This window comes from Trichophyton verrucosum (assembly GCF_000151505.1).
Source record: "Trichophyton verrucosum HKI 0517 chromosome Unknown contig00190_1.f1.exp, whole genome shotgun sequence".
In the NCBI taxonomy this organism is placed as follows: Eukaryota; Fungi; Ascomycota; class Eurotiomycetes; order Onygenales; family Arthrodermataceae; genus Trichophyton; species Trichophyton verrucosum.
In genome coordinates this window covers 90,078-117,462 of record NW_003315532.1, presented here as the reverse complement: position 1 = coordinate 117,462, position 27,385 = coordinate 90,078, and the positions used below count along the sequence as shown (strand labels likewise).

Genomic DNA, 27,385 nt, shown 5'->3' with positions numbered 1-27,385 from the left:
GCTTCTGTTGAGTAACCCCCCGGCGATCAGTCGCATCCCACTTCTCCTGTAGGCCCGTAGACTTTCGCCGCTGCTCGTCTTTATTGTTGCTCCTCGCTGTCGCCATCTTGTCTGCTGTTGTCGACTTTTTCTTCGTTTTTGTCTTCGTTTGCTCGTCGTTGCTTTTTTGATATCCCTCGGTCATGCTGACTCAGCACTGCTGACCAATCACGGGGCTTCCCTCCACCTCCGAACTTCTTTTTCGACCTTAAAACAACAAACGGACGACGACGAGAAGCAGCAGAAGCCAGACAAAAGGACTGGCAAAGGGGCTGAAGAAGAGACGAAACGAGACGAATAAGTGACAGTGCTTGTGTGGCAGTCAGGACTCGCTGCGGCAAGGCGCCTTTACTGCAACAAACATCCGATTCTCACGGCCGACCAAGATACCACAACCCGTGTATATATAACTCAATTCTCCTATAGCCAAACTGCATGCACCCTCCAGTCTGCCTGTTCACAGCCGAATACACTGCCAGAGACACTGCGGAGAACCGACGAGACCAATACCACGATTAGACCGCCGCAGCTGCGACGAGGAGCCATGACCTCGTAGCCCGCTCACTGCAGCTGGCATGTAGGACCTCCCACAAAACAATGCTTGGATGACCATCTCCCATCCTCCTCAGATGAGCAATCCATACTCACAGCCACCGACTAGCCTTTCTGACCAACCGACAGCTCGTATGGCCTTGCAACAACAAGCTCGATCAGGACCGGGGAGTGATTTAGGGAGAGGACTAGGGCCAGGCACGAATGCGAGTCCTGTCATTGATCTGACAGGGAGCGACAACGAAGATGACGAGGACCTGGAGTCCAGTCGGCCTGCGAAGAGGTTGCGCATTGATACAAAAGGACATGATGAGATTGCGAGGATTCTGAGTTCTGGCATGCGCTTGATTCAAGGAGCAAGCGATGATGTGAACGATGGAAAGAGTAGTGAAGTTACCGACCAAAACATACCGTTTGTTGAGAGTGTAAAGCCTCCAGCGTCATTTCAAGATCGGCTGGCGTACATCTCGGTAGATGGAGGTGGTCAGCAGTCACAATCTTCATCCTCTCCTTTACCTCTTCCCCCTCGGCCGCGAAGGAGTCTGTTCATGCGGGACAAATCAGAAACCGCCCCTGAAGACGATGAGCAGGAAGATATGACAGTCCAGACCACCCCATATACTATGGAGAAACCTGCTGCTGCTGCTAGGCTCGCAGATAATAGTGCGTCATTACCTATCCATTATTACTCCACAGTTTTTACAATGCAATGCTAATAACCAACAGCCGTCCTCGACTTTCACCCGTGGACTGGGAATCACCCGGAAGATGCTCTCAACGAACAAACCGCCAAACAAGGCTTTTATGACCGTGTTCAGCTGTCCCAGAACGAAAGTAATACCGCACGCCCATCTCTATACACACACTTTAAGAACCCCAATGGTCTCAAAGCGCTTTCCCATATATTCGCGGCTGCTCTTAAACGAAGACAAGCCATGACGAAAGTCACACCTAACTCAACATTCAAACCACCACCGCGCGTTACACTCACCGATAACAAACGTGAAGCCTGGCTACGAGACCTGGCTAACCCATCCGTACCCCTCAGGCGGCTTAGCAGAACCATACCTCACGGCATTCGTGGCAAGATATTGCTGGACCAGTGCCTAGGGAAGAACATACCTATTGGACGCGCAATCTGGCTGGCCAAGTGTGTGGGCGCGAATGAAATACGGGCATTCAAACGGAAAGGGACGGCAGCTACCATTGCGAGCGGGCTTGAAGCGAAATGGGTAAAGGACTGGACTGGAAGTGTGCAGCAGTTCATGGAAAGTGTGGTGCAGTCGCATGAAGACGCCGGGTGGATTGAGAACCAGGCTTATGCGTATGTTTGCTTTCTTTTCTTTTTTTTTCTGACTTCTCTAACATCCGTTTTTTGATATTCGTTGCTGACGTATCATAGCATGAGATTGTCTGGTCGTCTATTCTTGGAACAACTGCTTGACCAGGATGCATACCTCGAATGGTTTCTCGGCTCTCTGCATGCATCTAACCTGGATATGTTACCTGTCTGGTTATCAAGTATTGGTGTATACTGGAAGAATCTCACTAGCTACCGAAAAAGAGGCAGACGTCTGGCGCAGACCCTACTTGATAAGCTAGCATGGGTATGTAACTCTTCTTTTAGTTGTCGCGTATCAACGACATTTTACTAATGATACTTCTAGGCTCTGAATGTTAACCGTTCTGCAGTCCTTAATCCACTAATCACACGCCTCCAATCACTTATTCGTTCGTTCATTACCTCTTATCCATCATCCTTTATTCTTCCCTTGACTTGGTCTCAACACCAGAAAGCCCTGACTGCATGCTTCAACACCTCCGTGCCCCTGGAGACAGCGATACTCGCTCAACTCATTGCACGAAATGCTCGTCTATCCAAAATCTCTCCTCAGTCCGCTATAAACTCTCCTCAGTCTATCCCACGACCTGCCCCACAACAACTAATATCGCTCCTTGATGCCCCATGTGCATCTAATGGTTTCCCTCTTCTTGCTGCAAAATGCCTTGCTCTCCCCCTAGATCACAGAACATTGATACATACCCTCCTGGAATGGTCCTCAACCCCTTTCAGATACGGATGTGCACGAATCTATGCCTCTGCTCGACTACTCCGTCGTTGGAGGAAGCTCTCGATCGATACTGATGCGCATATATCCTCATTCTTGGCCGAGAACAGCAAATATAGCGCCCGCCAGCTCGAAAATGCCTACCATCTCGTCTCGGAACTGGTACGGTCCCAGTCCTTTTCCGTTGGCAAGTACTTGGAATGGCTTATGGCAAGAGGCGCGGTGAGAAGTCCTGATATGTCTGGTCAATATCTGACAGCTGACGTAGAACTTCTACGGCATCTTCCGTCAAGTAGACTTCCGGAGCACATCTGGAATCTACGCAACACTTTGCTCTCTAGAGCGGGTGTGTCGGTCGATGCTGAGGCGAGGCAAATACGCCAAATCAAGACTGATCTGTTGCAAAAGCATTCTGACATATTTGTTGGGCATATTGGTACTGCTGACACTGAGATGATGGATGGTGAAATTGACTGGGCTAGCCTCACCTGGACAGTCAAGTCGGAAATTTCACATTGGATTCGAGAGCAGGTTGCATTGAAACTTCGAGCCCAGGCTCAAGCCCAAAATCAACCTTCCAGTAATGCAACCGCTCAAGCAACCGCTTCCATGATAAGGCCAGACCAGTTTTACTTTCTGCGATACATCCTGGAGCGCATGGGTGATGTCTCGATTCTCGCTGATGTCCTCAAACTCCTCTCCCAATCATCTAACCCCACCGTCTTAGCTTCCGTGACAGATACCTTGAACTACCACTTACCATCTTTCACTGCCATCGGCGCAACAATGGATCTCCTACAAAGCTTTGCGATCTCCTACTCAAAACTGAGCAAGACTGAAGCGCACGTTCAAGATGTGATAGTGTCTCTGCTTGACGTTGCCATTGTCATACCATCAGAAGCCTCTACTGTTGCTGTCTTGCGCCGCGACCTAGCGCGCTATGACAAGAAGTCAGCCATGGCTGCCTCATCACCAGTATCAGAACATATGGCTGATACCCTCAACCCTGTCAACCCTACCTTTGGTGGGATGCTTGACCAGCTTCTTGCCTCGGGGAACTGTATGGACGACGCTACGCTCATGCGTATATTTGATTTGCTTATCCAGAAGCTTGAGACAGGTAAGGCCGACATCAGCATCACATCTAGCGAGGCAGCGCGATATCTTGCACAACTACGTTTGTTCAATCCCAAGACTTTTGATGGGCTTATGATCAAGCGTGTGGTTGGGATGATACGCACTTCTCCAAGACCAAAACTGTCCTACTTTCTACCACCGCTCATCGGAGTGGGCTGTATCACTCTTCCGGCGTTTTTCGGTCTGGTGAAGAGGCTTCTTCTTGACGCTGATAAGGCTGGAGAGAATAATATACCCGATCTTTTGCACCTCAGGTTGGACATGTTGAGTGTTCTAGGGCTAGGGACAACCGACCAAAATACAGTCCCAGACCTCGTACGTAACCTTCCATGCCAGTAATCCCAATATCAAATACTGACTTGCCGTTAGGTATTCTACCGCTTCAAAATCTCACGCCAGGAGTTCGTCCAGAAGCACTGCTGTATCATTGTCAGCGCTATACGCGATGCTGTAATGGATGCGTCCGCAAACCATTCTGCCGCCGACGCCTCTCTTCATGAACAGTGGAACAAGGCCATTTTCCCACTTCTTTGCGAGATAATGGTTCGACATTCCAGCCTCGCGAGGGATGAATGTGTCAAATGGGTGACGGCGAAGTTCCCAACAGGATTACGCCTACTTACCCAGACACTGGACAGTCTTCTTGGCGTGGAATCAGACAATGGTAATCTTAAGATTCTGCCATTGTCCAACGGCGATGATGCCAGAGATGCTAATTTGCACGCAGATCCTAACCGTGCCTCAACTAGCTCCCAGTCGGTTCAGCAGCAAGCGTCGGATACTATCCGTCGCATTGATGACTTCTCCTTGCCATTCTGTCTTATCAAGCTGCAACTCCTACTTGTGGAAACAGATGCAGCCGGAAAGGAGAACGTCCTTGATCCTATCTTTTCTGCGGCTGAAATGGATGTGAAGAAGGGGTTATCCCGATGGGTGGAAATTATCACTGTTCTGGATGATGAAGGAAGACGACAGGTAAGCTGGCGAGATATTCCATATTGCAAAATGGTACTTGCTAACCATCCTTCAGCTCCAACAAAAGGCAGAGAACAAACTTCTATCGTTATTCATTACATCCGCCTCCTCGTCCTCGACGGGCAATAGTGATGATGGACCGGCACCTCATGAGCATGGGTTGGTATACCTACGCATAATTGAGGAACTAGTATCCAAAGCACCAAATGAGAACGAAAACGTTTCTTCCACAATCGGCAGCGCCCTGTTGGAAAGAATGAATCTCTTGCTTCAACGGATAGCGTTTCTGTCAAAGGTTAAGTCTACAGATTCAGGCTCCACTATCATCGCTCAGTGTAATGAAGGCGGCATGCTTGGAATATGGATATACATTATCCTTCGTCTTGTGGCCTTGTATCGCTCACCTTTCGATGCTGAGCGTGCCTCTAAGACAGATCTCTCGGACCAAACTCGCCTCCTGCTCAGTATTTGCTACATGGCATTTACTCCGGCCTTAATGCAGGTACTCTCACATACAACCAACCTTCCTCCCACTCCCACTGGCAAATACGCCCACCTGCAAAGAACGGTACTAGGAAACTGGAATAGCTTACGAATATATACCATTGACGTTGCCAATATCTTGGTCGATACCCTCCCAGATGAAGCCCGCATACAGTGTGCCCGTTTCCTCCGTGATAGGTCCCCTCTCTTCCTCCAGCAGCAACAAGATAGCCGTCTTCTATATCTTTTTGGCCCCATGCCTGATCCTCAAGCCGGCCCCATCAGCTCTTCTACTAGCACCACAACCTCCGGTGCGCCACCTCCCGGCTCATCACCTCTAAATACCCAAGGCCCTACAGCGCAGGGCTCATCTGCCCAATCTCCTCACCCAACCAATCCATCAATCCCCACCGTTGAAGAAACAACGTCACCTGTTCAAAATTTCCGATTCCAGCAGGGCAATCGAGTCGTCGGTCCCTGCCCTCCGAGAACATGGGAAATGATTGAAGAATCCGCCCCTGTTGTCGGCGTAAATGACACACCGCTTAACCTTTCATACTTTGGCGCACGCCTGGTCAGAGCAGGACTAAAATAAAAGACTGATATCCTCCTGCAAATTAATAGCCAATCTACTCAGCCACATGAAACTCGCCTAGCAGTCTTCACTTCAAGTGACATCATATCCACCTTTTCTTCTCTTCTCTTTTCCGTCAAATACTTCAACGTTTTTATATCATTCCATGAGATATGCGAGCATTTACTTGGATACCAATTTGCTTCTCCTATCAGCGACTGCACCATAGTACTTACCTCTTACGCTATTTTTAACATCTCCAGCTTACTCATTTTCACTTCACATATCTTTAACGAATAATAACGAGCATCTGTTATTGCTTTTGGTTTGGAGCTCTCTCAGCGGTGAACGGATGGACGGACGTCGGATATTGTTTTTTTTCATTACCCTATATTTTTCCCCCCTATCATTCCTGTTTGTATCACGGACTGCATTTGTTATCGGATGTCGGAAATTGAAGTCGTCTCTACGCGTTAAGTTGTGTCTCTATTCATTGTCGGTCATTTTTGATATCCCCCCTCTTCCGAGCTTCCAGCATTTATCAGTTGCCACTTTTGCCAACTTCGCTTATATATGTTTCGGATGTCTATTGTATATACTGGCTAACACTGGTTATCAAGCGTATACAATAAATTCATTAAGCTGCCCTCAAAACTACCCAATATCTTAAAGATCTTTTTTTACATAAGTAGTAAGTAAATGCCGACCGGGGGTAAGATCTTATCTGATGAGATAAGCCTTTATCACGTGACAGCTATAAATTTGGGGCAGCTTCGAGAGCTTCAGAGCAAACGCAGAAAAGAAACACAGAGACAACCAGATCCAAACAGCGGAACAGAGGGCAAGGAGAGGGGTGATTCTGCTCGTCATAGCTATGAACGGAGCCCGTTGAGAGCGCGCTAGTATAAATTTACCAGCTGTTGCTGCTGAGATACCGGCGCCATGTTCGCCTCTGCAGTGCGCATGTCCAAGGGAGGGCCAGGCTTCTTCCGCAAGACGGCAGATGAGCTGAGCCGGGCGACACGAATAGGTATGGTTATTCATTGCATTTGTAGTATTCATTTATATCCGAATGTTGGTAGATGATGGTGGATCAATGCTGACTGTTCGTCTCATGCAGCATGGAAGCTCGAGGGTCTGGACATCGCCAAAGACCAATACCATCTACTTGATTTCTCAAAGGAAGAGACGGTGCGAGGATGCAAGACCATGGCCGATCGTGCGGTTGGGGGTTACAGTACGGCCAATCTGGATTATGTTCCTGCAGACCCGGAGACGAATATGCCAGCCCACGCCCGATTCCACGGCTCGATATCGACGAAACTGCCGAGGGACTGGAGGGTACAGAGAACCGGTACGTTGGCTGGGACATTGATCAAGACGTTGTTAGGAGGATATGCTTATGTTACTTTGCTTAGGATATGCGGCGTTTAGAAACCAGGACCGAGGGTTCTGGCTGATGGGCAGACTGTACTGGGACGTCGACCCGTACACATACCTGGCTCTGCGAGTCAAGTCAGACGGAAGACGGTACACGGTGAATGTGCAGACGGATTCGATCATTGAGTCGGACATCCATCAGCACCGGCTGTTTACTCGACACCACCGGCTGCTCAACCGCGCTGAAAACCACCTTACATCCTCCACGATTACTCCCGAAGAAACGCTGTCCGAGCCCGAATCCGAATCCGACTTCCCATCCACATCTACATCTTCACCGTCCCGAATACCAGCTGCACTAGCGGACTTTGCTCCTCCCCCTTCTCCTACAACCACATCATCATCGTCGTATATAACCAACCCGCAACCCGGCTCAACAGGCTGGGAGACGATACTGATCCGGTGGTCAGACTTTGTGCGAACAAACTTGGGCACGGTGGTCGAGCCACAGACGGGCCTGCTGCAGCAGCGGGTGAAGTCAATCGGCATCGGACTGACGGATCGAGTGGAAGGACCGTACGATCTGCGCATTCACCGGATGTGGGCGACCAACGGACTAAGCGGCGAGGAGCTGGAAGAAGAACGGCGGATATGTGGAGAAGACGCGGTTTATACTTCTGCTCCAGCACGCCCAAGCCCAGCTGCTTCTGTGGCGGCGGGCGGTCCAGCCTCGAGTAAGGCGAAGGTTGAGGCAGCGGCTGAGCACTCGGAGTCTGGCCATGTCGATGACGACGATCACTCGTCGCTGGTGGAAAGGGAGTCCAAGGGCTTGGATCGGTTTAAGGATCTCAAGGGATTCCAGAAGAAATGAACGATGCATTAGTTCTTTAAAGCCCCCAAATGCTAAAGAGACTGCCAGCTGTCGATGATAACCTGCTTTTCTGGAGATTATATGCAGCCAATGGAAGAGGTTTTTTTCCTTTTGGGTCGTACAATGGCTGATGCAGGTGTAGATTTTGACAGGCGTATAACCATAGGTAGAAAAGAACGCAGGCTTTTTTTTTTTCTTTTGACTCGTTAACTAAGTAAACAAATAACAACTACATAGCTAGTAGTTACCTGACACAAAATACCTGAACTTTTCCTCCAGAACCAAAGTAATTAACCGTTACGATGTGAGCTCAGAATCCTGCCGGGGAGTAGTCATGCTCTTTTAACTCCTTCCCATCTCCAAATAATAACTAAACAAGCAAAGGGGGGGTGGTGTGGTGTTGGTTGATGAATGAAGTGAAAAAGGGGGGGAGGGTGTCGTAGATAAGAGGGTGAGAGAGGGGTGTGTGTGTGTGTGTGGCCTTATAATTTTTTATACAGAACCCGGCCGTAGGTCATGTTCCAATCCGGGGGTGGAGTAATAGTGGCTTCGTTAGGGACGAAAAGTCTCGCCGGTGATCCTCTCGAAGGCTTCTATGTACTTTGCCTCTGTCTTCTGGACGATCTCCTTGGGCATGATGGTGCCGTCCTTGCCTCGGAGGCCTTCCTTGGTCAGCCAGTCGCGGAGGAACTGCTTGTCGAAGCTGTCCTGGGGCTTTCCGGGCTGGTAAGTGTCCAGGGCCCAGAAGCGAGAGGAGTCCGGGGTGAGAACTTCGTCGATGAGGACGATCTCGTTGGTGACTTCGTCGTGGCCGAACTCGAACTTGGTGTCTGCAATGATGATGCCTCGCTGCAGGGCGTGGAAGGAGGCCAGTTCGTACAGCCGGATGGAGACCGCCTTGATGTCCTCCGCATACGCCGCGCCCACAATGTCCGCCGCTACTTCGCCAGTCAGTATATCTATATCTATATATCTGTATCCGCTTTAGAGGAGAATGTAGAGGTACCTTTGTCGGGATGGATGTTCTCGTCGTGGCCGCCCTGCTCGGCCTTGGTGCTGGGCGTGAACAAGGGCCCGCCGGGGATCTTGTCGCTCTCGACGAGGCCAGCAGGCAGCGGGATTCCGTGGACGGTGCCGGTCTTCTGGTACTCGGTCCAGGCAGAGCCGGCGAGGTAGCCGCGCACGATGGCCTCGACGGGGAAGACCTTGAGCTTGCGGACGACCATGCTGCGGTTCTTGACGTAGTCGCGGCAGGCCTGGGGCATGTCTCCGGGCATCTCGAGCGAGACGAGATGCGTGCGCAGCGAGGGCAAGGCTCCCGTGAGGAACTTGAGCCAGTAGACCGTGAGCGAGGTCAGGATCTGCCCTTTGTTCGGGATGCCCTAGGGCCGTCAGCACTCCTCCTCTGCACTCGAGGGCGATATACTCACATTCTGCATGAGCACGTCGTAGGCCGAGATGCGGTCCGTCGAGATGAAGAGCAGCGTGCGGTCGTCGACCTGGTAGATGTCTCGCACTTTGCCGCGCGAGACCAGCGGCAGGGCGCCGTGCAGGTCAGTCTCCTCGACGAGTTCCATCATCCTGACTGACGGTAGAGGAAGTAGATGTAATTGCAGGCGTAGAAGTGTAGTAGCTGTGTAGTAGCTGTGTTGTAGAGGAGTTGTAGTTGTAGTTGTAGATGTAGATAAAGTAGAGAGAGTAACTAGAGGATGGCGGGGCGGCTTAAGAGCAAAAGCGACGCCGGGATGTTTTTGCTTCTTCCTCCAGCTCTTCTGGCGGCGGACGGGCGGCTGCACAGCACTAATGCGGGCGCGATCACAGCAAGTTACTATTCGAGCTGCCTGCACGTCGTCCAGCAGGATGTTTGCTGTCCGTTTGCTGCTGTCGCGGTGAATTCGCCATTGCTATTGACTGCGGACGGGAAGACACAGACGGACGTCTCGGAACGCCCACGCAGGCCCAGGGGACAGTCACAGGCGAGTCTACGAAAGAGGGAAGCGGAGGAAGAAGAGAATACAAGAAGACGAAAAGGAAAAGGAAGACGAAAAGGAAAAGAAACGAGCAGGACGATGCGGTTTCTGACGCCGTCCAAGGTTGCGCTGCTGGCGCTGATATCCATCTACACAGAGGGCGTCGTGCCCAACTCGGCCGTCGTGCCGGTGCTTGCGTTCCTCGTCTCGCATCTGCTGCCGCTGGAGGCGTCGAGGACGGTGGGACATGGCTGTATACATGGCTGTCGACATGGCTGTAGACCTGGTTGTGGCCGTGGGAGTGGACGTGGATGTGGACAGCCGGACAGCAGCAGCAGCAACAAAGACGCGGCATCAACATCTACAGGAACTACAGGAAATTTGACATCTACAGGAACAAGAACAGAAGAGAAGATGCAAGGGACGCCGTCGGTAGAGGAGGTCAAGGAGGCGATGGCTGGGCTGGCGTCGTCCATCCCCGGGCGGTCGATATGGGACCTGTTCCTCAAGCGGCTGTGGCAGTTCGACTGCGCAGACACGCTGGACGAGTTCTTCGCCAGCCTGGCCGATATCCTGGCCCGGTCGCGGGAGGAGAGGCTGCTCGACCCGGAGGGGGCCAAGGAGGCAGACGAGGAGCAGAAGAAGCACGGCAGGGTGCTGCTGGCCCGTCACTCGCCGCTGGGCGCGTTTGTACGCAGAGTCCGGCTCGAGTATACGAAGCTGCAGTTCCACGATGCAATGAGCCTCTGGAAGGCCTTTATCCGCTACAGGATGCCTACCTACGCCGCCTGGGCGAAGAGGAACCCGGCAGAGGCACAGCTGTCCGTGGATGCGAACCTGTGCGAGCTGGGCCTGGATCTGGACAGCCCGCTCGCCAGGGTGATGTACGGCGACCTCGCTGACGACGGGGCGGACGAGGGTGCCGGCATGAGCGTCAGGGACGTCGAGCGCCTGCTGGAGTTTCAGATCTCCAAGATGCAGAGCAAGGCTGCCAGAGTGTCGCCGGACATGATGGCCCAGCTGAGACGGGTCATCATGGCCGGTGCAACCGTGCCTTGTCTCTTTCACTACGTCAGGTATGCATCCATCCCCTTTTGGCCGCGGACAGGACGATACAAAAGAAGAAAAAAAGGAGTAAAGAAGCAAAGAAGAGAAGAAGCAAAGAATAAAAACTGATTGTGATAGATTCCTTGACTCATGGAAGGCTGGGGACCATCCGTCCTCGCTCGACCATCTCCATCGGTACTTTGACTACACAGTCCAGACAAGAGACCGCACTTTCTACCAATATGCACTGCTCAACCTGGCCCTGCTGCAGGCGGACTTTGGCTGCCATGGAGAGGCCATCTCCGCTTTCCGGGAGACCATCGCAATCGGGCGCGAGACCCATGATATGAACTGCCTCAACTACGCCATGACGTGGCTCTACCACTTCGGCAAGATATCCCCTGACGAGCTCGCTGAGATACACAACACCGGCATGCTCGGAGCCGACAAGGAGGCTCTCGCTTTTCTCCAGGCCAAGGCAAAGGAGGCAGAGATGTGGGGGATGCTCAGCACCGCTCTCCTCAGCGAGGGCAGACTCGAGCTCGCAAATGTATGCTTGCGGCTTTTTTTTTCACCCTCTCTCTCCGTTCATGCATATACTAAAAGCTTCTGTAGGGAGGAAGCATTGCGTCGACGTTTGAAAGTATCATCAAGGCCTCCCATGTCTGCATAACAAGGGGCAGGCAGGACTCCATGGGGCCTCAGATGATGCTACATGCCTCCCTCTACGGCAGACTAGGTATGTCCGCCATGCTATCCAACATATTCCTACGGAGAACTAACGCCGTTGACATTCATTACTGACAGGACTAAGCCATCTCACCTGGTCGACGTACGAGACATTCCTGGAATGCTACTCCGGCTTCTCCCCTATGGACGATAACCTATGGGCCACGTTCCGCAGTGCACAGCTGGTGAGTTCTAACCCCTTTCTTCTCTTTCTTTATGCAGGTCCACAGTGAGTAAAATGAGATGGCTAACCCCCCCGGCAAGCTATCATGGAGTGGCCGACATGGTGACGCAGTTAAGCGGATGAACAGCTTCCCTGCCGATGCCTTGCAGCCTCTAAAACACCAACAAGCCTGGGCCTTCCATATGGGCCTCTTGAAACTAACACGCCAACTGCACCGGTACGGTTAACCCACTCCAACTCCAACGCTGCTGACGCTGTATAAATGTTAAACTATAGCGCTGGGATGCCAGGATTGCTAACGAATCACAACAGGGACGACCTACGGGCTTCCCAACACCTCCTCACACAGCTGGAGGGCGCCTCGCCGCCAGACCCCGAGGTGTCGACTGCGCTCAACCTGCTCAAGATCGACCTCCTGATGCGCCAGGGCGACTACGACGACGCCCTGTCGACCGTCGACCAGGTCGCGCAGTCCATGCACCAGGACAGCTTCGACATAGCCACCCAGATCAGCCTCCTTATCGCCAAGGCCCGCATCTTCGACAGGACAGGCCAGCCCGAGCGAGGCTTCTCGCTGGCCATGCGCGCCGCCAAAATCGCCCACCGCTCGCGACTGCTACACAGCCTATGGGACGCCGTCGCCGCGCTGTGCGTCATCCTGATGAGCTTCCGCGAGTTCTCAGCCGCACTCGACCTGCTGGAGAGCGTGATGCCGCAGGTCCTGGAGTGCGAAGACCGTGCGCTCGCAGGACGGATGTATGCCTGTCTGGCCGACGCGAGCATGGGGCTGGCGGGCGAGAGTAGCAGTCGCAGGGACTCCGGCCGCAAGAAGGAGTTTCTCGCCCGCGCCCTCGAGTTTATCGACTGCGCCTTTGCCGAGTTCTCGTCCATCGAGGAGGTCAGGGGTCAGTGTGAGATGATGGGCAAGAAGGCAACCATCATGCACCTGCAGGGCGACCTGGTCCTCGCCAACGACTTTGCAGCCAAGTATCTCGACCTCAAGCGCCAGGCCATCTCCGAGCGGCTGTAACTATCTCTATGACTATCACTGTATCATATCTACATCAACATCAACATCAACATCAACATCAACATCAACATCAACATCGATATCAATATCAATGTCAGAGTCACTGTTTTAGCCCCTTTTCTACCATCTTCCATCTTATCTTTCTAGACCCACTATTTTCCTCCTCTGGAAGGTAATCACGTGTATGACTAATCAACGACTCATCACTGACTAAGCCCCTTTTTGCCACTTTTTGCCGCCCGCCAAAAGCGGAAATTCTTTCTTCTTCTTCAACTTCAACTTTCGACTTTCAACTTCATCCTTCAACTTCAACTTTTACTATCTTACCAGCTCCAGCTCCAGCTCCAGATAATATCTTCGTCTCGCTCGACGACTCCTTTTATCCAAGTCTCAGACCTAACAACAGCCCAGCACTCAGAGAAGACAGAAGTTCCGTTGCGTTCTTCCTCTTCCTTCCGCCTTTTCCACCCTATAACCCGATATTTAGACGAGTTTCAGTCAACAGCTGAGTTTATGTCCATCGAAAACCTCAAGACCTTTGGTACGTCGCTCGCTTCTTCCCCCCTCGCTGCACATGCAGTCTGCCTCGCTGCATCACATCCTATGCATCGCAGCGTTGTTTTGTCGTTCGTCGACGCCCGGTTTCACAGCTGCTTGTCCCAGCCTGAAATGGCGGGGTAGGGTGGTTGGGTTATCATTTTTTTCCCAACTGTGGCTTGACAACACAACAACGATGCATGAGAAAAAATTTTTGAAAAATAGGCAGCCTGGGCTAATATTACTTCTTCTTCTCTCGCGATAGACCCCTTCGCCGAAGCTGACGAAGACACCGGCGACACTAAAAAGTCGCAAAATTACATCCATATACGGATTCAGCGTACGTCATTTTTTATTTTTTACCCTTTTCGCCCCCAACAAGGTGATCGTCTCATGACTAACGGTTCTTGTGTGCCTCAGAACGCAATGGTCGTAAGACTCTGACGACTGTCCAAGGTCTCCCGAAGAAGTTCGATCAGAAGAAGATCCTCAAGGTCATCAAGAAGAAGTTCGGTATGTCTGCCGCCGCGTCGTTGCCCGGTGAACTTAAAAAAAAATTACAGTCTGCAGTAGCTAACCGTGACCTCGTTGGACAGCTTGCAATGGCACCATCGTGAACGACACCGAGATGGGTGAGGTTATTCAGTTGCAAGGAGACCAACGCAAGGATGTCCAAGAATTCTTAGTCGACAAGAAGGAGGGACTTGAGCTTGATGCCAAGACCATCAAGGTATGTCTCGCCTACAAGAACTCACATGCGTCTCTGTCTTAAATAAAGAGTCATCCTATCTAACTCAGCTTATAGGTCCATGGTTTCTAAACGAAGCGTCACACCCCCTGTCCCGTCGCCGTCTTCCGTCTACCCCACAGACCCCTCGGATGGCTGCACTTGTACCCCAGGACCCGTCTTGCCCTACATGTGTGCCCGATCGTTCTCGTTCTCGTGTTCTGCGGAATTTACACTTTCGTAGAGCTGATGATGTCCGTTTTGACCGATGACGCACCACGCCAGACCAGATGCTGTCCTTACAAGTCCGGCCACCTCCGCCCGTCGGGGTTAGACGCACACCCCCGTTTGAAGATACCCCGGGTGCAACGTGACCTTCCTTTCTTCCACCTCTGTCGACTGTAAAACCAAAGAGGGGAGGAAATACGGTCACGATGCTTCGAACCGAATATTTTTAACGACAGCAACGAAGATTACGACAGGACAGGGAGGGAAAACAGTTACCACGTTCAGCTTCATAGGTGTTCTGTGAGCTGGCCGCTTGATTTTTCATCTTTTTTTCTTTTTCCACGCTTATTCTTACCAGCTCCCTTCACTCGTGCTTTTGATTGCTTGCTTCTTGTTCATGAATCGTTTTTCGATTATGTGCATGCAGCCTGTTACAGCACTTGTCCGACTCTCGTTAACCGCTATTCACCGATGTTTTGCTTTGCTTCCCGCTCTTGTTCCCTTTCTCGCATTGGGGATGGGATCGGGATGGGAAGGGAATCAGGTTATAGCGAATAAAATTTTTGAAAAACAGAAAATGCCAAATTATTATGTTTTTTGATCTCTCATACTTCTCGTAAATGAACTTCCAGGCCGGTAAAAAAAAGCTGAACCCTTTTAAGTGATAGTATATATAAGGGGGAACCAACAGGTACCTAATCAAGATCCAGGTGAAGAAATGAAAACAATAGGGGGAATATAGAAAGCAAGAAAAAGGAGGAAAAAGGGCAGGTCGATGCAAAAGGTAAGGATTAACGAAAGGAAACGATATCGAGTTCAAGACCCAACTCTCCGCTCAATCATCCACTGCATACTGGCATTCCAGGCTTTGTATATCATGACAAAAAGGGGTATCTCCGGCTCATTCTCACGCGACAAGTGAAGCTGCAGTAACAACGATGACATACTTATGAAACTTGCTATGGAGAAAACCGACAGCGAAGCCTTGGTTTCTTTCTTGATATTTATCTTGCGTTGGGTAAGGTGGTAGAGCAATGTGAGGATCTGCATACGTAGAAAATAGGGGTAAGTGGCGGTGGCCCTTCTGAGGAGGTGGAGTGAAGATGAAAAACTGACTGAGGTGATTGATATCCAGGCCGGGAGGAGTAGACGAGGATCAGAAGAAGCACCAGAGAGATAAAGAATCCAGGATGTGAGATAGGCGATGAGGCAGTTTATAGTGAGAAGCCGGATGATGACTGCTGGGGGAGTATAGTTCACGAGCCTATAGATGTGTTAGATTATTTATTTGAATACAGTTGAATGGAAGCGGCATACCATCTTGACATCATACAGTCAGCGAAGAAGTATGATAAATATGCAGAGGCAGAGCACTATGACGTGGGTGTTAGTATGATTTCCATCCTTTTTTTTCTTGCAGTCAGGCCATATGAGGGCATTTACGCACCCACATAATGGCCAATGCCACCTCAGTCACCCGAAACCGCCTGTCCACATTCCAATCCACAGCTGCCCCCCGAACGACAACCGCCGTCCATCCTTCCTGCCATATATGTGGACTAATACGAAGCAATTCAGCCAGAAACGTGAACGCACAGCGAAGCCCCCACCACGCAGCTGGGAGAATGCTCAGAGCCCGACATACTAGTAGCGGAATATACCACCGACGGTCAACGCCCAGTATCACCGCCACTCGCGGATGTAGTCTGTTTGAAGTAACGTCTCTCGGTACAGGGATATCACCCGCAAGGCCAGGGGAAGGAGGAAGACTGGCGGAAGTCGACGAGGGGGCAGCGGGAGACGTAATTGAAGACGACACCGCGGCTGGTCGAAGGGAATGGTTCGTTGTCGCTTCTCCAGGTGCGTCCGGATCTAAGGGCGGGTTAAAGGGAGAGTTCCGGTTGCGAAGGCCAGGGATAAAAGCATTGCGGCTGCGGGTTCGTGATGGTTGGAGAGGAGGAAAGGAAGGGATTTTGAGAGTAGACGCCAGTCTCAATTCACGGCATAGAAGCCGTTACTCTTTCTGCCTCAAACGGCGATATATGATTCTCCTATAAGAGGGCTCACCGACTACTGGCGATATCGTGGCAGCTTCCAGCGGTGTTTCAGCAAGACGGTGGTGTTGACCTTGTTTTGTTTCCCCACAGTCACCGATAAGCGTCGAAGCAGGTAGAATTGGATCAGGCTGAAGAGGTAGAAGTGGTATCAACGGCCGTGCAGCTCGAGATAGACGGTCTGTGGTTCTGAGCTGTTGCCGAAATTATACGACTCCCGACCTCCTTCGTTTAGCAGTACAATGTGTCAAAGTGCGCCTTGGTTGTGATCTGTCTCGTGTGGTGACGTGTAAGGCGTTAACGGGGGGAATATGGGTATCTGAATAACAGTCAGCACTCATGGCCATCAGCACCGTAGAAGAAAAGAGTTCAACCAACCTGTCCGAAGCTCCAAGGAACCCCGAGAAATATATCGAATTGAAATATTTGAAGCCGGCGAAGAGAACAATCGTTAAATTAAGAGAACAAAAGGAACGATAAAGCGCAATAATCTTAACTTTACGACGTCACTGCTTAATAAGAGATCTTACTAAGGGTCACACGACATCAACTAAGGTATATCCATGTCTCGTGACTTCTTGGCATGACTAAGTAATATATCGCCAGAATGCGGAGGAATCATGCTGATTAATAAACCATTACACATGTTGGCCAATTTTACAAAAACTACACCATTCGACCAATAGGATATCATTTAATGGTAATAATACACGCATACCGGATAAACAATTGAGCTTTCCGAACCCAGAATGGACTAGCGCCTTCCTCATCCCAAGCTTCGAAAGTTGAAGATCAAAAAAAAAAGGACGAAGAAGCAAAAGGCGAAGAATCGACAATTGAGAAGAAGCCGGAGACGGACAGGATACGCTCTTTTTCCTCCCGGGCGGAGAGGCAGTCAAGCGTCAGATATTAGCTCTTTAATTGACAGATTATACCCCTGTCCGGGCTGCGCTGCAGTCACCAACGACCGGCCAATATGAATTCCTCCATACCACGGGCACTCTCCTCCACCCTTGCCCTCCGCCCTTCCTCCCGCTCAGTGGTCTTCCAATGGCCCTCGAAATGCGCCGCACGATCGTTCTCACAGTCCAGCTTAAGAGCTGGAATGACCGCTCCTAAAGTCATGGCCCCAAAACCTCCAGCGCAAATGAGCATGAAGAACCGTCTACAGGAGACCATGAGGGGGATTAATAAGGAGATGGTGCCAGATGATATCGGAATACTGCCCGGTACCTTTATTCGACCAGTATGGAAGAACCTCCCCTCGTGGTTTTCGGACCCAAAGACAAGATTGCACATGGAGTGGATGCACTGGAAGATGAAGTTTTTGAACTTCATGAGGTCTGTCCTGGCCGTCCCATTACTTTGTACATCGAGAGAATGTCAATGCTGACAAAGGGCTGCATGTAGTTTGTTTACTTACTGCAAATTCATAAATAAAAAATTACCTCTGCGCCTTCGAGAACGGAAGAAGATGGCAATTGAACTTCACAAGCGCATGTATAACCATTTTGCCAGGTATGAGGCTCCGCACACATATATCATTGCAAGGGCTATGCTAATTATACTAATCACAGTGGTAATCTCGGTGCCCTGCAAACCTACTGCTGCATTGGCATCTTCGAATCGTTCTTTAAGCGCGTTGTCCGACGACCTGCTAGCTCTCCCGAACTTATTTGGAAACTACATAAATACCTCAAATTCCCCCATTCCATGACCATAACCGGTGCTCGTGTGGTGTCAGATCGTGCCGCAGCTCTACCCAATGCAACAGGCATGGGAATCAGACAAGTTGTTGTACGAATACAAAGCCGGCAGTCTCTCATCACCCCACCTGCGCCTATAGCCCGCCTAAGTGAGAAACAGATCCAAGATATTGAAAAACAACAGCAGGAAAAGCAAAAGGACTGCACTGAGTACATTGTTCTTCAGAGGTTTATGTTGGGGGGTAAAGATGGGGAATGGAAGGTCTGGGGCTTAGCGGATGAGACAACTACGGAGGACCTACGGACAAACCCGATGTTTATGAAGGGGATAACGATGAAAGACCGACTTGAAATGATGGCGGCTAGCAGATGATGTTGGTCAGTCTAATATAAAGTGTAACATTTGTCGTGGTTTTTTGGAAGCGTTTCTGTCAATGTATTTTTATAGTATAAGAGCTTCTGGACAGTCTCCTTATAAATCTGTAGATATACGAGCATATTGGGATTTCTAATTTTCTACTTCTTGCCCGTGATATATATGCAATGTTGGCCCTGAGATTCACGGCTATCTAATATCCCAAAGTTGCAGTTTCACAGTCCTCAGTCTAAGTTATAGATAGCGAGTCTACCGAGGTGCCCGGAATTTGGCACCTTCTTCATCATTATTGCGGATAGTCGCATCTGTCCCGGTAGCAATAAAGTCTGGCTGGTCCAAATGCATAGGCCCAGCAGCCATATGAGAACGTGGGAGTGGGTGGTCGAAGACGTCAAAGTGTCGTCCCGTTGTCTTTGAAAGAACGAATGCATATCCAACTCGTAGGCCGAGAGCAATACAGGCAAATATCAAACCACCAATAGGGGCAGCAACAAAGGCTCCTATCTCGTAGTTAGCAGGCAAGTTCTAAGCTATAGACGAGAACGGGACATACCAAATGCACTCCAATCATTGGCATATAGGCCATTTTGTAGAAGAATCAATTTTCCTCCCTCAGTGGCATTGCCGTAGTAAATGGTACCGAAGATGAACACGGACAGTATACCACCTAGACCACCAACAATAACCTCGAAGGCAGTCCACCAGTACATTCTCTCCGAGAGGCCCAGGACAAGCACAGGAATGGCAGATGCTGAAACAAGGTCGGAAATCAAGAATATCCGCAAGACACTCGGCGATCGAAGGGCGACCACAACAACTGGTACAATGCATAACACGACACCAATACGAACGTATATCAGAGGCAGCTTGTTCCGAAAGACATCGTTGCTAGCAGTGCTAACCATGGCGGATTGAAGACTGTCGAATGCAGCCGTGCTCAGAGCAACTGTCATCACCAAGACGATTCCAACAACCCAATTTGGTAGCTTCTCCAGCAATAGGAAGAACGCAATTGAGCCGGCTTGGGGAGGGTCTCCAGGCCATACACCAGACCATGCTGCCAGAAGACCCGTAGACCCAACAAGAACTAAGATACAGAGGACGACGAAACTAGCAATTGAGATTCCAATTCGTAGATCACGATCTGTCTTGGAGGCAAAGGTTCGTAGCCAGAGGTTCGACAGGAAGAAGTCATTGGTTAGGATGGCTACCGGTAGAATGTAAATGAGCTGCCATCCTAGAAGAGTCGGCTTTAGAAGACCTGAAGAATCGATGAGCGACTTGTCGATATCAGTCCTAGCTCCAACGGTGATGACTGCAATGATGATAAGGCCAACAACCATCGCTCCTTGGACGTTGTCCGTCAAGAAAGAAACCTGGAAGCCACCGAGAGAGGTATATATGGTTGTCACTACGACCTGGACGATGACTGCCGGGAGCCCATTGAGTCCTGAAAGGGCTGTGACAATTTGCTGTAAAGCTGAGAGCTCAGCAACCATATATAAGAACAAAGTTATCAGCCTGTACTACCGTTAGTATATGTATCGTACGTCAATTATAATAGCAAAACTCACGTCAAGATGCTGAGATATATGCCAGCAACCACGCCATAACGCTGTCGAGTCCATTCAGTCAAGACAAACACTTCAGGGAACTTCCTTCGAATAATCGGTCCAACAAAAGCGAATGCCAGGAGAGGCAGTGCTGACGAAAGTCCATACACAACCAGCCCCTGGACACCCGCAATAGTAGCAATCTCAGGATATGTAAATAGAATTCCCGATCCAAGAGCTGTATCTCATTAGCATATCTCATAATTTCGGTCAAAAAAACATAATATATCAGGGGGGAAGAAAGGGGGAAGAAGCGGCAGCACGTTTCCCACGCAAGCATTATCTTGATCGAGTATTCAACGGTACATTCTCAGCATCATGTCTGCACTGGATTCAACGATCTCATCGGCCTGAATAATGGGCCGACGTTGGATCATCGATGGCATGTATGTCCAGTGCGACAATCAGCACCCGTAGTGTTGCCGCAGTGCGTGTCGTCCCGAAGTCTTGACGTCTCCAAGACAACACGCACCGAACTTGAATTCTCTGATACGAACCTGGCTTTACTTATGCATAGCTGGTCACTCTGATAATCCTTCCGCATAGTTCGAACATCTGCTTGACTATGGATGCTGACTCTCTGGCTTCGAACGCTGCCGCTTCTCATGAGAGAGAACTGTAGAAGCCTCGCATTATTCTGCTTCCTTCATGCAACTCACCCGAAGCAATGAAGTTCAAGGCAAGCGGTATAGCTGTGACAGAGGTATTAGCATCTGTAACTTGTGCGATAATAGAAGAGCAAGTAGTTATGGCCTGGGATATAAGTTATATATCTCTTTCTAACCCTTTTGTGTCCCGTTGCTGGACAAGAATTCGCCCTTGGTCTGATTCCGCAGACGCCATGCGATATATAGACCGACGACACTGTGATAGAAATGTTATTTAGCTGTCATATGCATCTTGAGCCAGGGTAGGGCATACAGGAATGCGCCGTAGGTTAGGTAGATCAGGGCGTTTGAGGCTTGAAACGACGGCTGGCCCATGGCTGAGTTTTGATATCCCGCCGCAGTACTCCGTAGTTATCTGGTCGATGCTCGCTAACTGCTTGAAAATAGATAAAAAATAATGAGAAATACAGATATATGATATTTAACGATAGCATCCAGAGATGAAAAGAGAGCAAGTGAAGGAATTTTTTCATCTCATGATCAATCTCGGCAGAGAGCAAGAATCGTCTGTCTTTAGCGGCTTCTTGGGGCAAAAGTAATTATGGACCATGGTCGTTGCTTTTGAAGTCTCTCGTATTCAACACATTTAACACTACACATTGTCTGCAATTATGGTGAATGTAGACGATGCAGATGCCATTACTACTAACCAATGCTAAAATTGTATATGTGTCAAACAGATGGATATTAGATAGCAGCACATCTACCCTACCAAGAAGATACAAGAACAGGGCCTCTTATGTACGGGAACATATTGAATGAAACCGAGAGGAAATAAGGCAGAAGATCCAGAAATATGCCTATCAAGTATCCAACCCTTTGTTCATTCGTTCGTTCATGCATGGGTAGCTTATATCTCGTCATCATCCAGTATCCGAGTATATTCGTCTTATCGTGTATTGCCGTGTAGATTTGCATGCTTTTTAGTTTAATCGTCGTCGAAGATCTGGAGTGTGTTTTGTAGTATTGTTTCAATTACTCGGGCTTGCCAGCCTGAGTCTGCAATGTTACGGCCTGCGTTGGTGCCCATGAGAGTGAGACTGGAGGGAGGGGATTAGCATGGAAGATCATAGGAAGAATTTGAGAGCAATGTCAAGCGTACCCAAAGCTGATGGCGATGTTGCCGGCATTCATCCTGTTCTCGGAGCTCCGTTCTTGAACATGGTTGAGATGCTGTTGAGCGTTAGTATACAGCCGAGGCCTGACAGTCAGATACTTATTCTTACCAGTATCAGTGCTCGAAGAGTTGCATAGTTGGGGTCCGGAAGACTGTTGATCAGTGCATGCAGCGCATCTCGACGCTGGATATCATCGTCCTTGCCTATTCTACGAGTTAGAAATATACCCTACTGTAAAATAAGTGTAATCACATACGTGCTGCGTCGATAAAGGCCGAGTACCGTTCATTAGTGAACAGTGGATCGGGCAGGTCTCTAAAGAAAAGTTTCAGCAGACCAGCAACGCTGTTGACGTCATGGTAGAAGTTCTCTGGGTTGGTGAAGTCGACTTGTGATGAATCTAGAAGAGTAATCAGCTTGTATCCACTGTACGTCAAAAAAGGAGCGGGCATACCGTTATCGAACAGGCTCTTCATATGGGCTATGTGGTTAGTATTTCCTGAAAGCCGGTAGATACCCTCTACATTCAGCCCAAAGAGCTCAATGGCCTGGATACACTGATACACAACCATGGGAATGGCAGTGCCGTCTCTCTTGAATAGCTCATCCAAAGTCAGGCCAAACACGGGGTTAAGCGGTGGTAACTCCGGGTGAGCATTGGGTGGGATATCACTTATAGATGGCCGTGGTTGGGCATGCTGAGCGAGTTGAGGCGGAGGCTGGTATGAATGTTGTTGCGAGTAGGTAGGCTGCATTGAAGATGGGTTGCTATACTGCGGTGTTGACGTCGGGAACGGAGGCTGGGAGGTCCATGAGTCTCGCCGTTGCTGCATTGATAATGGCGATCCTTGAGCTCCGGACGAGTCTCGGGGTATGGGGGACATTGTATTAAATACCTGAGATGCAGATTGAGGCGGTGGAGTTGGATTCGCATTTAGACTGAGAGATTGTCTCTTTGGATGGGCATTGGGGTTTGAGGCGGGCATTAGCGTCTGCATATGTTAGTATATAGTGTCTCAATTGCAGTGAACTATGGGCCCACATACAGCATGTCTTTCGTATTTGAGAGCTGGCTTGGTGTCAGGGACTTTGCTAGACTGGCTGATGATGAAGTCTCTAAAGTCTTGCTCGTTGTCGACCCGTTTGGCGGCCTCTCTCAGACTGTCTGGAGTGGCGCTCCCAGTCTTCATGGGACTGACAGCCAGGCCACTTCCGAGTAGCAGTTTCTCACTAAACGATGCTATACCATTATTAGCATAACGGAGCAATGCACAATTGAAAGCAATAATTAGGCCTACCGAGCTTCTGCAATTGAAGGGTACACCCCGAATCGCACTCCATGATCAAGTCTTGCAATGCCCTGGTAGCCTGTGGTCTCAGCGTAGCAACAAGCTCCTGTCTCTGTGTCTGCGCAGCCTGCACTTTGGTCGAGTAATCCGAATCTGCCTGCTGGAGTTTCCGCAACAGATCCTCCTCCTGCTGAGCCGCCGACTTGGGTCCCTTGAGACCAAACTTGCCGCCTTGTCTCTCGCCCGTCCTAGCCCGATCATACTGTTCAGCCAGACTGTCGTATTTGGCCTTTGCCTTCTCCGCCAACAGCTCTGCATCCTGCACTCTCTTCTCGGCCGTCAGTCCGTTCTGCTTCCACTGTTTACGCCCGCGTTCCATGCTGGCGGCGAGATCGTTCAGTTCCTCCGCCATTTGCATTAGGGATTGGGAGAAATGGACTCCATGGTCGGAAATGCGGTCGTGAATCATGTTCATTTCGTTGTAGCTGCGGGCAAAGCTGCCCTGGCGGTTGTCCTGGCGCATGGCGGAGTCGTGCATTGCCCGCGCGAGCTTCTTGAGGCCCTGGGCGTGTTCATCTTCGAGGACGGAGCGTTTGCGTAGGAAGGTAGCGAGGTCCTATTCCAGTCAACTTCTTATTTTTTTTTTTATCGTAGTGCATGCAATGGTATGTACGTACTTTGGCAGAGGAGATGCTTTGCTTCAGGCGAGTGAGCAGGGTCACGACTCCGATCTATATAGACTGTTAGGATTCCGATCAACAGACAGCAGCCAGCAGACGGGGGGTTAAGGTAGAGAGACGCACGTCCGACTGCAGCACCCTGTCGACCTGTGCCTGGCTCTCTGCGAGCTGTGGATTCTCAATCTCCTTCTCTGGCTGCGAGGACACCGGCGTCTCCCTGTCTGACTGCGGCGATGTGGCGACGTCCAACCCGGGCTCTGCCATGGCTGCAATCGCTGTCTGGCTGTCGAAGCACCGAAGCACCAGCGGCCGTCCTGTCTATCTATCTGAATGCGACTATCGCGTCTTGAAACCGACTCTGCGCTGTGGTTCAAGATGGCCGTTTATCAGGGGGAGGCGAAAGTGGAAGAGGGAGAGAGGAGTGAGTTTGATCTCAAGTCTCACAGTGTTGACACCAAATATTAGTTAGTTATAACTACTCTAGCCACTGAGAGGACGATGAAGCGGAAGAGTCAGCACGAACAGACTGCAGGCTTTCTTGATGCAATTATTTCTGTGCCTTGCATGCGACGACGATGGCTAGATAAAACATTTATATGTGCAGTCTGTCTAATTTCGGATTGGTTCGGCTTTTTCCAGCATCTTTGGGCGGTTGTTTAGGTGTTTACTAGGGGGAGGACGAGGGGGACAAGCCACACAGCTGCGTCACGGCGGCAGAGATAGACGAGATAAACTGATAGCTAGATAGACAGACAGTGGCTAACTAACTACTGGGGCTGGAAGACAGCTTTCGAGGTGGCACAGCAGTTTGACGGCTTGCTGCTTCTTTTCTTCTTCGTCCTGGCGGTTGACAGGTCGGTTCAGGGGTTCGCCGGCGATACGAGTCAAGCGCTGCAGCTGATGCCTGAAGCCTGAAGCCTGAAGCCCCAAGCCTGGGGATACATGGTCTCCATGGCAATTGATGGTAGCTGCTGCTGTGTAGCCTGTAATGTCAAGCGGGCGTCTATCAATTGTCAACCCCTGACTAGGCAGCACACGACCACATCGCCATCTAGATGTCCAGACACCCCTCGAAAATAACGAATATAACGTCGAGATGACATCAGCCGAGGTCCCGCGGCTATCGTGGCAAGGAGACGAAGAGGAGCCCGTCTAAATATATAAGAGCTGCATCCTAGCAGATAGCGCTGGAGCAAGTCATATATAAGTAGCCACCGCAGCCACCAACTCTCTCGATTCAATTGACAGAGAGACACACAGACAGAGCAGCCATGGCGTCAACGGCAGTGCACATCGTGGCCATCATCACGCCCAAGCCAGGCAAACATGACGAAGTACGAGTTTCAACCCTCGATAACCAAATTGGCTCAAGTCGACTGACACCCCCAGGTCGCCAGGATCCTCGCCGAGACGGCTGAGAAGGTCAAGGACAACGAGCCTGGAGCCCTTACTTACTATGGCCTCTTGGATCGAAAGTCCCATGAAATCATCGTCGTCGAGAAGTGAGTAGATGCGTGTACCTGTAAAATTGCGGTGGATAGGGGCTGACGAAAGGTACCTCTGTAGGTACGTCAATATGGACGCCGTCAAGGTCCACGGCGGCTCCGAGCACTTTAAGGCCTGGTCCAAGGCTGTTGGACCGTTGCTCGCTGGCCCACCAGTGATCAAGTATGCAAGCCAGATCGGAGGATTCGAATCCAGGTCGAAGCTATAGAAAAAAATAATCGATAGTTCATGTTGCACATAATCGAATACTCCTTTAGCCAGCCTTTGTATAAATAGCACTGCTATGACACTCAAGCTTTTCTCCCGAGCCGTGCTGGTCCTGTAATCCCTTGCACTGCATGAATAGGGCTGCTACAGCTGTGCCACCGGGAACTTGTCCTCCCTACTACCCCCCTCGCCCCTCGCCCCTGAACGGTTCAAAATGTAGATACTCCGGTACGGAGTAAGTAGTTAAATGCTAGCGGGGTTCCAGGTTCAAAACTAGATCTCTCACGGAGAAGAACAACGGCCTCTGGAGAGATAGCTGATTGTTCAATATATTCAATTCTCAAAGAGAATATGACGACTGTGATGTCAGCCGCATGAACTTCTTTTTAGCCGCCGAGTTCGGTGTCGTCCGCCCATCCGTCTCGTGTACCGTCTCCCTGCCTGGTTAACCTGCTACTACCTGACCCAGTCGGTGATCCATCCAGTGGACTGCGGTTCCAGGGGTCAGGATGAACAGGAGGTGCACTAGGGCAAAAACTCTCCTCCACTCATGGTTATGCGCCCGAGGATAGCCACCGATGCCATTGGCTGCAGCGATGGAGATGAGACATGCCGCCAAGCGAGTTGGATCTCCAATCGTCTGCTGTAGAAGAAGATGAAGAGTGAAGTCGGAGTCGAGTTGTAGTCGAAGCCGTAGAGGTGGGTTGTGGTAGAGCATCGAGCAGCGTTCATCCATCTGTATCTTCCAGAGTGATACGCCGTGCCAACAGTTTGACGCCGTCTGCCCCCTTTTCTCCTGCTATATCCCACGATCTAACGCCCTGTAAGCACCTGGCCTGTCCTTAAGAGGGCTTTTCTTGTCTGTTCCCACCGTCCAGGGCTCGCTTTTTCAGTGCGTTCTCCCGAGCTAGTTCAAAAAATAAAAAAAAAATTAAGGCCGGCATCCATCCCCTATCCTTGCGCCAGACCGAAGCAACGAGATAGACAGACCAGACAAGACAGACAAGACGACCAGACGACGCAGAGCCAGGAGAAAGAGCTCTATCCTGTCCATCGACGTAGCCCGCACGCCTTGAATACCACCGTCAATTGCGTCTTGAGGACCTGTTGCTGCTGCTGCTGCTGCCCCCTTGCCGTCCTCCCACCGCGGGACATCCATCCAGCCCTCGCAACCCCGTCACCGCAACAACGAGGAAGCTCTCCCACGGCCGAATAACGCAGCTTTTATATCCCCCTTCGCACGCTCGCTCGAATAAACGGCGTCTCGAGCGGCCGTCTGTCTCTGTCTCCCTGTGGGCTGGTGTTCTCGCTGGAAAGTGAACTAACTAGTCCTTGCTAACGCGCCACCAAAGCTGGTTTTTTGATATCTTCGAGCAACAGAAGAAGAACCTCCCTAGAGACTCTCTCGCGCTCTCTCTCCCTCTCTCTCTCGACCATCACTACGCAGCCACCTTTCTGCTGTCAGCTTGTTTGTTTGTCTCTGCAGGCTAGTCAAAAGGTCTTTCACTCGCCTTTGTCTCTCCCTCTGCTGCTTTCTTCCTGGCTGACTCTCTCTGCTTGTCACAGCTGCTCTTGTATCCTCTGCTTCACCCACCGCGTCTCCCACAGATCAACAACAGACTCACACAGGACAGCA

The 27,385-nt window shown here is 50.5% G+C and overlaps 8 protein-coding genes across 8 annotated transcripts; 5 read left to right on the top strand and 3 right to left on the bottom strand.

Moving 5' to 3' along the window:
- Positions 1-644: 644 nt before the first annotated feature.
- TRV_02044 (RNA polymerase II mediator complex component Srb8, putative) lies at positions 645-6,129 on the top strand (the record flags this gene model as incomplete). Its single annotated transcript, XM_003023801.1, has 7 exons — positions 645-1,254; positions 1,318-1,915; positions 1,994-2,198; positions 2,259-4,112; positions 4,167-4,772; positions 4,828-5,829; positions 5,893-6,129. 7 exons carry the CDS (start codon positions 645-647, stop codon positions 6,127-6,129), a joined length of 5,112 nt encoding a protein of 1,703 aa, XP_003023847.1.
- A 642-nt stretch (positions 6,130-6,771) lies between these two features.
- On the top strand, positions 6,772-8,080 carry TRV_02043 (uncharacterized protein; the record flags this gene model as incomplete). The annotated part of the gene is made up of 3 exons (XM_003023800.1): positions 6,772-6,859; positions 6,950-7,183; positions 7,248-8,080. 3 exons carry the CDS (start codon positions 6,772-6,774, stop codon positions 8,078-8,080), a joined length of 1,155 nt encoding a protein of 384 aa, XP_003023846.1.
- Positions 8,081-8,632: 552 nt separating this feature from the next.
- TRV_02042 (uncharacterized protein) lies at positions 8,633-9,660 on the bottom strand (the record flags this gene model as incomplete). Its single annotated transcript, XM_003023799.1, has 3 exons — positions 8,633-9,045; positions 9,087-9,462; positions 9,511-9,660. The coding sequence occupies 3 exons, from the start codon at positions 9,658-9,660 to the stop codon at positions 8,633-8,635; spliced, it is 939 nt and encodes a 312-aa protein (XP_003023845.1).
- A 165-nt stretch (positions 9,661-9,825) lies between these two features.
- Positions 9,826-11,901, top strand: TRV_02041 (anaphase-promoting complex subunit Apc5, putative; the record flags this gene model as incomplete). The annotated part of the gene is made up of 3 exons (XM_003023798.1): positions 9,826-11,126; positions 11,191-11,647; positions 11,713-11,901. 3 exons carry the CDS (start codon positions 9,826-9,828, stop codon positions 11,899-11,901), a joined length of 1,947 nt encoding a protein of 648 aa, XP_003023844.1.
- A 168-nt stretch (positions 11,902-12,069) lies between these two features.
- TRV_02040 (uncharacterized protein) lies at positions 12,070-14,349 on the top strand (the record flags this gene model as incomplete). The annotated part of the gene is made up of 7 exons (XM_003023797.1): positions 12,070-12,227; positions 12,287-13,036; positions 13,153-13,212; positions 13,256-13,619; positions 13,803-13,917; positions 13,998-14,090; positions 14,174-14,349. The coding sequence occupies 7 exons, from the start codon at positions 12,070-12,072 to the stop codon at positions 14,347-14,349; spliced, it is 1,716 nt and encodes a 571-aa protein (XP_003023843.1).
- Positions 14,350-17,562: 3,213 nt separating this feature from the next.
- Positions 17,563-18,665, top strand: TRV_02039 (uncharacterized protein; the record flags this gene model as incomplete). The annotated part of the gene is made up of 3 exons (XM_003023796.1): positions 17,563-17,927; positions 17,997-18,104; positions 18,164-18,665. The coding sequence occupies 3 exons, from the start codon at positions 17,563-17,565 to the stop codon at positions 18,663-18,665; spliced, it is 975 nt and encodes a 324-aa protein (XP_003023842.1).
- Positions 18,666-18,917: 252 nt separating this feature from the next.
- Positions 18,918-21,264, bottom strand: TRV_02038 (uncharacterized protein; the record flags this gene model as incomplete). Its single annotated transcript, XM_003023795.1, has 6 exons — positions 18,918-19,168; positions 19,222-20,189; positions 20,243-20,459; positions 20,941-20,973; positions 21,066-21,145; positions 21,203-21,264. 6 exons carry the CDS (start codon positions 21,262-21,264, stop codon positions 18,918-18,920), a joined length of 1,611 nt encoding a protein of 536 aa, XP_003023841.1.
- Positions 21,265-21,877: 613 nt separating this feature from the next.
- Positions 21,878-24,300, bottom strand: TRV_02037 (uncharacterized protein; the record flags this gene model as incomplete). The annotated part of the gene is made up of 8 exons (XM_003023794.1): positions 21,878-21,989; positions 22,052-22,122; positions 22,176-22,270; positions 22,324-23,059; positions 23,114-23,307; positions 23,366-23,972; positions 24,034-24,087; positions 24,160-24,300. The coding sequence occupies 8 exons, from the start codon at positions 24,298-24,300 to the stop codon at positions 21,878-21,880; spliced, it is 2,010 nt and encodes a 669-aa protein (XP_003023840.1).
- Between the last annotated feature and the right edge of the window lie 3,085 nt (positions 24,301-27,385).